The 10,516-nt window shown below is 35.4% G+C and overlaps 1 protein-coding gene across 1 annotated transcript in view; it reads right to left on the reverse strand.

Moving 5' to 3' along the window:
* Vamp7 (vesicle-associated membrane protein 7) overlaps positions 1 to 10,516 on the reverse strand; it is a 52,153-nt gene that overhangs the window by 21,705 nt on the left and 19,932 nt on the right. Inside the window, exon 5 of the mRNA XM_005414638.2 lies at positions 7,526 to 7,616. Coding sequence (XP_005414695.1) covers positions 7,526 to 7,616 — 91 coding nt within the window. The remainder of the gene's footprint in view (positions 1 to 7,525; positions 7,617 to 10,516) is intronic.

Raw genomic sequence — 10,516 nt, forward strand, 5'->3', positions numbered from 1 at the left:
TCTGTATTGTCTGTATTGTGCTTGTGATATGTTGTAAAATGTTGTATGTCTGTTAATGTTTCCCTCCTTTTATCCTTAAAATAAAAAAAAAATAAAAAAAAAAAGTAAAGAAAGGTAGAATGACAATGTTTCATCAAAGAGATCAATAAAGTATTAAAATTATTTTTAAAAGGACCAAATAAAATTTGAGTACAATAAAAGAAATTAAAAATTCAGTGGAAGAAATCAACAACAGCTTGGAGCAGGCAGAATCAGCAAATTTGATGATAGGTAAATTGAGTTTATCTAGCCTGAATAACAAGGATGAAAAATAATGAAGAGAAACTGAACTGAGTCTCAGAAAAATGCTGGGCATCCTAAGTGTACCAACATATGAGTAATGGGAATACCAAGAGAGGAGCTAAGGAAAGGAGAAAAAAATTAAACAAAAATACTAGTAAAACAAGCCCAAATATGATGAAAAATATTAATTTTACATATCTAAAGAGATCAATAAATTACACGCAGGTGAATCAGGAAGAGCTCCACAACTAGCCATATCCTAGATGAAACAGAAAAAGACAAAGAAAATATTGAAACAGCAAGAGAAAAGTAACCTACTACACACAGGAGCAAACCAGTAAGATTAAAAGATGACTTTTTTCACCAGAAACAGTGGAGATGAGAAGACAGTGAGATGACATATTCTAAGTGATGAAAGAAAAAGAAGGTTTCAACCAAGAATCATATATTCAAAAAAACTACCCTTCAAAATGAAGGTAAAATAAAAACACTTTCAGATAAATAAAAATTGAGAATCCATTGCTAGCAGACTTGCCTTGTAAGAAATAACACAGAAATTCCTTCAGGCTAAAAGCAAGACACTAACCAGTAATTTGAATTTAAATACACACACACACACACACACACACACACACACACATATATAAGAGCACTGTAAAGGTAACTTTCTTGATAGGCTTAAAAGATACCTGTAAGATTAATAAAGCATAATTCTGGGTGTGTCTAGGTGGGTCGGGGACAGGGTGTGACCTTGAGGACTATATCTGGTCCCTGGCCCCTTCCTCTTGGGTTTGTCACCTGCTATTTCCCCCCCCCCCGGTACCAGGAATCGAACTCACGACCTCACACTTGCCAGGCAGGTGCTGTGCCACTGAGCTAAATCCCCAGCCCCATCACCTGCTATTTCTATGCTGCCATGAGTTGAGCAGCTTTCTTCCACCATGACCTTCTGCCAATACTTCTGCCTTAGGGCCAACTAACCATGTGTAGCACTCGGTGGTCTCTTGGTGTACCCCAGGGAGGACCGGTGGCAGGTACGAGTAAAATAAAGACAAGAGACAAGAGCTGTCAGGTGGAGGCGACCTCTTATCCTGATGGGCAAGAGGACCTAACATCGACAGTAGGGGCCTTTATTTATACTCTTGCGAAGTTAGTATCAAGACAGGCAATGTTGCCTAGCAACTAACAATTGTATTGTCCTAGCAGGATGCTTTTCTCAAGACTGAGGTAGCTTGACTGCTTGAGGCGCTCTGGCTCTATCCTGCCCTCACACCTATGACCAATTTCCAGCTCCAGCTGCTCCCAACAACCATGGACTGAAACCTCTGAAGCCATGAGTCAAAATAAACATGTCCTTTAAATTGTGTATGTTAGCCATTTGGTCACAGTGACAAAAAGGTGATTAATACAATCAATATAAAAACATCAATTGTAGTTCTATAATGATCAATCCAAAAAGAAAAGTAAAACTTTCCATTTACAATAGCATCAAAAAATGAAAAACTCAGGAACAAAATGTTAGAAACAGTAATGTTATAAATGGTATCAATTTTATCCTTCTTTATGGCTGATTAATGTTCCATTATATAAAAAACCACATCTTTTTATTACTTGAGATATTTATAGCTAAATGGGTGGACCTTAAGACCATAATCATAAGTGAAATAAATCGGACACATATGTGTAAATATCACCATTATCTCTTTGGTATCAGAAACTGAAAGTGTAAATATGAACCAAAATGTACAATAGATATTGTGAAACAAGAAGAAATTGTTTTAAAGGAAAAGGGAACTAGGGAGGGGAAAAGGAGAAAGTAAAGGAAAAGAAAAAAAATGAGAAAAAAAGGAGAAAATGGAAACAGAGCTTTGTGAATGGGGAGGGGAAAGGAAGTTGAAAGGAGGGGAAGGGGATGAGAATGGAAAAAAAAGAGGAATCAAGATATATCATGTACAAATACAAATTCCCTATAAGGACTGTGGTTATTATGGATACCTAAATTGTACCAATAAAGTTAAATGAAAAAAAAGAGAGAGAGAAAGAAACAATACTGTTAAAAGAGAAATTAGTTTGACCCCTGTTAAAAATGGCTAGACAGGTTTTATTCAAAATCATTGCACTAGAGGGCTGAGCTCAACCCCTAATATAACAGGCACAGAAGGAATCTATAGCTAATGAGCAGAATGAGTGTGTCAGTGGAAGATAAGTTACTAAGAAGAGACATCAAGGGTCGAGGGATTCTTTCTAAACTGGCCTAACAGGCCAGACTTATACATCAAATGTAGGGAATAGGGAACCTGATCACATATCAAGGGTCTCAGACATCAAGGGGTGGGTATTAGCAGGATTCTTTGTAAGGCTTGCTTAAGCAGGCTAAGGACAAAGACTAAGGATGAGCCCTAAATGAATAGAGAGCTCAGGGGAACCTATATGGTTTAGTCAAGAAAAGAATCTCTGCCATGTTAGACTTGCACACTGAAAAGTACAAAAATATTGTTAAAAAATACCCAAATGAATAGAAAGATACCCCACCGTCACAGAACTTTAACACTGTTAAAATGGCAACACCCCTCCCCAATTGATCTACAGATTTCAGGTGACAGTTTTTTTTTTTTGCAGAAACTAATAAGCTTATCCTAAAATTCATATATAAAGGAAAGATACCCAGAACAGTCAAAGCCATCTTATAAAGGAAGAACCAAGTTGGAGGATTGATATTTTCTGATCTTAAAACCTATGAGAAAGATACAATAATCATGACAATGTTGTACCAGCTTAGAGATAAAAGGAACAGAAATGAAAGTCTAGAAATAAAGGTATAAAATCTATGGATAACTTATTTTCCATAACAGTGCTAAGATCACTCAATACTGAAAGAAAAGGGTTTTCAACATATGGTTCTGGGACAACTGAAGATATCTCTTTCTCTCTCTCTCTCTCTCTCTATATATATATATAATATATACATATATTATATATATATATAAACCTGGACACCTTCCTTACCCCACAGACAAATACAAATACTAACTTAAGACAGATCTAAATGTTACAGTTAAAACTTGGATGAAAACATAAGAATCTTAGTGACCTTGGCTTAGGTACTTTCTTAAAATAACATCCAAAGTACAAGCAATGAAAAGAAAAAAAATAAACTGGACTTTATTAAAATTTAAAACTTTTGGTTTTCAAATGACACCATAAGGAAAGTAAAAGACAACCCACAGAATAGAAGAAAATATTTGCAAATCATGTATCTGAAGGATTTGGTATGCAGTATATATAAAGTACTCTTACAGCTTAACCATAAAAAGACAAGTAATCCATTTAAAAATGGAAAAAAGGATTTTTGAATAGATTACTTCCCTAAAGATAGAAAATAATGACCTATAAACACATAGAAAGATGTTCAGCACTATTACCTATCAGGGAAATGCAATCAAAACAACGAGATACTATTCACACACATTAAATTGGCTATAATACAAACAAAAAACATAAGTTTTGGCAGAGATGTGGATAAGTTGGCATCCTTATACTTTGCTATTGGGAATGTGCAGCCACTTTAACAAAGTCTGCTCATCCTCAAATTGTTAAATACACAGTTACCATGTGACCCAGCAACTCTATTGCTAGGTGTATACTTAAGAAATCTGAGACTATATGCTTACACAGAAACTTGTATACAAATATTCACAGCAGCATTAAGTATAAACCAGTTAAATATCCACTAGTTGAGACCATGGATAAATAAAATGTACAGATACAATGGAATATTATTCAGTTGTAAATAGTAATGAAGTATTGATACATGCTATACCATGAAGTTCAACATTATTATGCTAAGTGAAACAATCTAAGATACAAAAGGTCATATTATCATATGATCCATTTACACAAAATCTACAAAGAGGCCAGTTTACAGGGGTTGAAACAAAATGGGGAGTAACTAATATGGTATCTTTTTCAAGATGATGACAATGTTCCCAAATTGTAGCAATGGTTGAACAATTCTGTGAAAATGACAAAAAACACTGAATTACACACTTCAAATGAGTAAATTCTATGGTATGTGAATTGTATTTTCATTAAACTGCTAAAAATCAAAGTGAAGTAATTGGAAATGTTTGTGCTATATTTATAATTCACTGTTTCTATACATCTAAAAACAAGTCATTTAAAAAAAGTTGATTACAAAGGATAATTTTCTGGGAACTTTATGCATCTGAGATAAATACTGTAATACTGTAGTTGGGTACCCTCCACTTTCATGTAAATAACTTGGTGACCAAAAAAAAGACTGAAGAGAAGTTATCAGCAATTCTCTCAGTAGATTCTCTAGTTTCCATCTGGATCAGGTATATCTGGCCCATGGCTCTGGGGTAGCACGAGACCCTGAACAGCTAGTAATGCAGCCCTACAAGATCATAAAATGTAACATTATTATATGATTTTCAGTGATAATTCCCATGACTTGATTGTGTGGTGATCAAGCACAGACTGTATAGGCAACAATGAAACACTGTAGAGGAGGGCACAGTGGAGTGCTAACTCTGCCTCTTGTGTCTGCCACACACAGTCGAACCATAATCCATGTGTATCAGACATTACATGTGCTTGAATAGTAAAATGCAGTGATTATCAATAATAGTATTTCAACCTAGTTACATATGTGTGTGCTTGTGAAAATATGACAGTTTTCTTATTTATTATACTTGGGCTTATTGTGTTACTTTGTTGTTTGCTATTGTTGTTGTTGTTGCCTTTTTGAGACAGGGTTTCACCAGGCAGTTCAGGTTGGCCTTGAACTCACTTTGTAGCCTAGGCGGGCCTCGAATTCACAGCAATCCTCCTGCCTCAGCCTCCCGAGTGCTGGGATTACAGGCGTGTGCCACACACCCAGCTTGTGTTACTTTGTAAAATACTTTTTTTTTTTTTTTTTGGTACTGGGAGTCAAACTCAAGATCTTGTGCTTGCCAGGCAGGCACTTGTATCACTGAGCTATATCCCCGGCCCTGTAAAATAATTTAATAAATTACAACATAAAAAATTAACGAAGTTTTGTTACTTATCTATATTAATTGTATTATGTATTTTATACATAGCCCGAGACAATTCCTCTTTACTCAATGCAGTCCGGGCAAGCCAAAAGGTTACACACTATAATCTAGATGGGTATTGAAAACTAAAAACAATTAATGGAGATCACTTTAAATAGCCAAAAGACATATATATCAAGAACCACAAAAATGTTTCTGCATTTTGATTACTAATGCCATTCCTGGGAATTAATATAAAGAAAGTAAGAAAAACATAGTAGGCACAAAAACAATAGTACCTTTATTGTAACATGAATCACTAAATCAGTATTACTGAGGGTGTTTGCCAATGTTTTAAATAAGTCTGTAAGCATACTATTCAGTTCCAGCGACATTATTTTCATAGCAAGATGATCTCAATAAAGGAAGTACAGCATGGAATGACATTTTTCAATAAGCTCTATCTGGTAGCAAAACAGCAGTCTGAGTAATACAGCTCTAAAATAACTAAGTGTCCAAAATAAAGACATGGTTAGGTAACCTACGATACATGAACTCATAGGAGGATAAAGTGAACTAAAAATAGCTAATAATTACTCACCTCTTACTATATGCTAGGCACTGTACAAAATTATTTCCATATATTACTTCTTTTAGGCTGGTAATCTTAGCTTCTACTATCATCTCTTTTTTGCAGATTAGAAAGCAAAGCCCAGATGATTGCTAAAAGGTTAACAGCAGGTGGGAAGTAAAACCGAGACTCAAATTCATGACATATCGGACTCTAAAGTTTAGTTACTGTATTATATTGCCTTCACAAAAGTGAACATAAACTATAACTGTAACTATTATGTATTTGTGGGGATAAAAGTTTAAAGAAAAAATGGAAGCAAATCTTTAGGACAATGAAACCAGGACTAAGTATTTTTAAATGACTCCATGATTTGTAACTGTTCTAAGAATAAATGTACAAGTAATTCAAATACTAAATCCAAGATCATAAATAAATCAACTTTTATAATATTTAACAATGGCTCAAATCTCTTACTAAGTGATTATATTACCATTTTCATCAGTTTTGTAAAAATATTACCCTTAGATGATGTGTTTAAAAAAGTGGTTTCCTGGATGCACCTTGCAACTATGTTAAGTGAAATAAATCAGACATACAAGCTTAAATATCACCTGGTTTCTTATATGAGAAACCCAAAATATAAATAAAGAGCAAAATAAAAGATAGATAATAAGGAGATAGATCTTTTGCAGAAGGGTGTCATGTATATGTACCAACTCCCCACTAGCAATGTGATCATTATTTGCTATAAATATGTACTGATAACAGAAAAACAGAAAAACTAGTGGTTCTCAAACTTGAATGTGCAGTGGGATCCTCTGTAGCACTTCTCAAAACATAGATTGCTGGGCCTCACCCCCACAGGGAATCAGCAGGTCTGGGTTAAGCTCAAGTATTTGCATTTCTAAGAAATGTAAATATTTCTCAGGTGATGCTGATGCTTCCAGTCTAGGGACCGCATTCTAAGAACCAGAGCTTCTGAAATACTAGCATCCACCCTAAATTTAAATACCAATGCATAAATGAATTAAAAAATAAACGATGCATTTTGTGGATTATTTTAACATTGTTAAACATTGCTGACAAAATGAACATAACCATTAGATAGAAATTGTAACATTGGGGCTGGGGATTTAGCTCAGCGGCAAAGCGCCTGCCTGGCAAGCGCAAGGTCGTGAGTTCGGTTCCCGGTACCGGAGAAAAACCAAAAAAAAAAAAAAGAAATTGTAACATTATTTATTCTTTTGAAGAACACAGCAGTGAAATTCCTCAATCAAGAGCCAAAACCTTTCTTCACCGGTCAAATAATTATATTTGAAGTATATACTAAAAACATCAGCTATCTAGGTATCTCCAGACAAAAGTGTTCTAAATTGTTAAACTACCATAAGGTTTTTGGAAATCAGTCTTGCTAAACAAACTAATTTAGAGTGAAGAATAATTACAAGTACTAGGAAGCAACCATTCATACAAGCAGACAGTACCATAGGTAAGTAATTTTCATATCTCAGACGACAATTACCTTCTATAAGAAAGTACTATTTCACCCTCTTGAAAATCTGACCCTGATTAATCAAGTAATCTGTTATCATTTTTGTCCACATAATGAAATTATGCCATTGAAACATACCTATATTTCTGACCATGATTCCTTTCAGTTCATCCACTTGGGCTTGAGTCTCCATCACTTTGTCTAGGCCCTTATTCTCAGAGTGATGCTTCTATAAGAAAGTAAGTTTTAACTTATGGTACCCAGATATTATTTATAGAAAAATAAAACCAAGAAGAATGACAATTTATATTTAAGAATGCTATAAAATTATATCTCTATTATAAAGCAATGTCACTTTACTGAAAAAACGAGCATCAAACCTAGGGAAAAAACTACCTACATAAAAAATGTTTTCATATGAAATATAGTATAAAATATAATCTCATTTGAATAAAATAAAGTAAAACATTTATAATATATCAAATATACAACTGAGACTAGGGTATAAATGAGGGGGAGTATAATCTATATTCAGAGAAGGAAGAAAGGATAAAAAGAAGACTGTAGATGGGGCAAGTAGGACAGGACAGGGAAAAGGCATCACACAAGCCCACTTTTTGGGCATGCTCAGTTTCTTAGCATCTGTTATTCTGTTTTCTGTGACTGCAGCATCCATCCCAATTTCATTGGCTTCTCACAGGATCTAGAATCTAAAACATTGATGATAATATGCATTTTGAAATTATTATCCATAGCTGACAGTTATGGAGTGTTTAATACACAGTACTCCCATCACATCACTGTGCTAAGTGCTTCAAATGAGATATTACTTAACCCACCCAGAAACTGTGCAATTAAGATGCTTTCATTATCTTTACTTATAGATAATGAAACTGGCACTTATTTGTTCAAGGGGGTCATATACATATCTGGAAATAATGATAAACCAGAATATTTTGCTGCCAGTCAACCCTACTTACTTTTTTTTTTGTCCTTTTCAGACAGAGTCTCGCTATGCAGTTTAGGCTGGCCTTGAGCTTACTTTGTAGCCCAGGCTGGTCTCGAACTCACAATGATTCTCCTGCCTCAGCCTCCTGAGAGCTGGGATTGCAGGCGAGCACCACCACACCCGGCTTATAACCCTACTTATTTCTGACTGCATTTTAGTTGGTGGTGTTTTGCATAACTTCACATATGTGGACATTTCCAGTGGGAAGTATGAAGCAAACCAACCAAACCAACTGCTTGCATAATAAAGGTTTATAAATACCTAATTTAAAGAAATTTCATTTCTAGAGGAATGAAGGAATGAGTTTGTGTGTGTGTGTGCATGCATGTGCATGTGTGTTTATTTATAAATACCATACTCAAAAAGTTTTAAAAAGACCACGAGAAGTGAAAAGTATTCAATTACAAATGTCTTTTTTTCCATATTCACAAAAACATCATAGCTAGAGGTTATATTTTTGTACTCTAATAGTTTCATGAATAAAAGGTAAACATTTGGGGGGGTACTGGGAATCAAACTCAAGATCTTGCACTTGCCAGGCAGGCGATTATGCCACTGAGCTCTATCCCCAGCCCCAAAGGTAAGCATTTTAAAAGGTGCTTAACATTGTAAGTCATCATGAAAATATAAATTAAAACCACGATGAAATACCACTGCACATCAACCAGAATGACTAAAATTAAAAACACACACAAGTGTTGACAAGGATGCAAAAACACTGGAACTACTAGTGAGAATGTAAAATGGCACAATCACTGTGGAAAAAAGTGTAAGAAATTTAAAAATTACACAACACTTACCATATGACCCAGCAATTCCATTCCTAGGTATTTACCAAAGAGAAATAAAAACATATGTCTACACAAAGATTTGTATGTGGAGATTCATAGCAGCTTTACTACGATAGTTGAAAAATGAAAGTGACTCAAATATTTGACAACAAGTAAATGGATAAACAAATTGTGACATATGCATACAATATTACTCAGCAAAAAGGAAAAAGACTACTGATTTATACAACATGGATGAGTATCAAAAGCCTTACACAATGCAAAACAAGCAAGATATGTAAGAGTACATACTGTATGATTCCATGGAAACTGTTATGGTTTGTGCCTGGCTGTCTCCCCAAAGCCTTACGCAGTCATGGGTATAGGTTTCTAGAGTTTATGATTGATCCACGCTCCAGTGCTGGGACTATGGGTGTGAGTGCTACACCTGCCCTGGAGTGGGTAGTTTGCATACAATGTAAGTGAGGGAAAGAGGTTTGCTCTCTGCTCCTCCTCACTTTTTGTTCTTGTTGTTCTTGCTATTTTCCACCACCATGAACTCTTGCCCTCTGCCATGTGCTCGCTGCCTTGGAGCCTGCTGAGTATGGACTGAAACCTCCACAAACTATGAGCTAAATAAACTTTTCCTTCCTTAATTTTGAGTGTCAGGTATTTTGTCTCAGCAACAAGAGAAAAGTAACTAAGACAGAATTTGGTACCAGAGAAGTGGGGTTGTTGCTGTGACTATACCTGACCACGTGGTTCAAGAGCCTTTGGAAATGGCTTGTGGGAAGTGTTTGGAAAAGTTCGGAGATTTTGCCTGAAAGAGAAGCACTAGAACAACTTCAGCTGTTCTGAATGGGAGATTCTGGTCAGAGGTCAGAAGACCAGAAGGTTGATAGCAACTCTTCTGGTAAAGACCAGGCTTGACAGGTTTCTGCTGGGAAGAAGGACTGCATTGGTTGTTGGAGTCCAGACAATGTATGTTATGGCTTGGCAGAAAGTTTATCTGCATTTTGCTCATGTCCAGAGACTTTGCCTGGGACTGAGATTAAGTGGGGGGGAACTGATTAATCTGGCAGAAATTTCAAGGCAGTTGAACGTTGAGGCGGTGGCATGGCTATTGTTGGGAGCTTTTAGCCAGATTTATGTTGAGAATCAAGAGCAAAGAGCCCAGCAGGATGATTTATTTATTTTTTAATTTGAAAAATAAAAGGATGAAAACATTAACAGACAGACAACCTTTTACAAAATAGCAAAAGAACAGTACAGATAATACAGAATTACAAACAAAGTGGTAGGAAATTAACAATGCTTGCTGTATTACATATTGATATCTTCAAAGTGGTT

Source organism: Chinchilla lanigera, unplaced genomic scaffold, assembly GCF_000276665.1.
Source record: "Chinchilla lanigera isolate Chin_1 unplaced genomic scaffold, ChiLan1.0 scaffold00193, whole genome shotgun sequence".
In the NCBI taxonomy this organism is placed as follows: domain Eukaryota; kingdom Metazoa; phylum Chordata; class Mammalia; order Rodentia; family Chinchillidae; genus Chinchilla; species Chinchilla lanigera.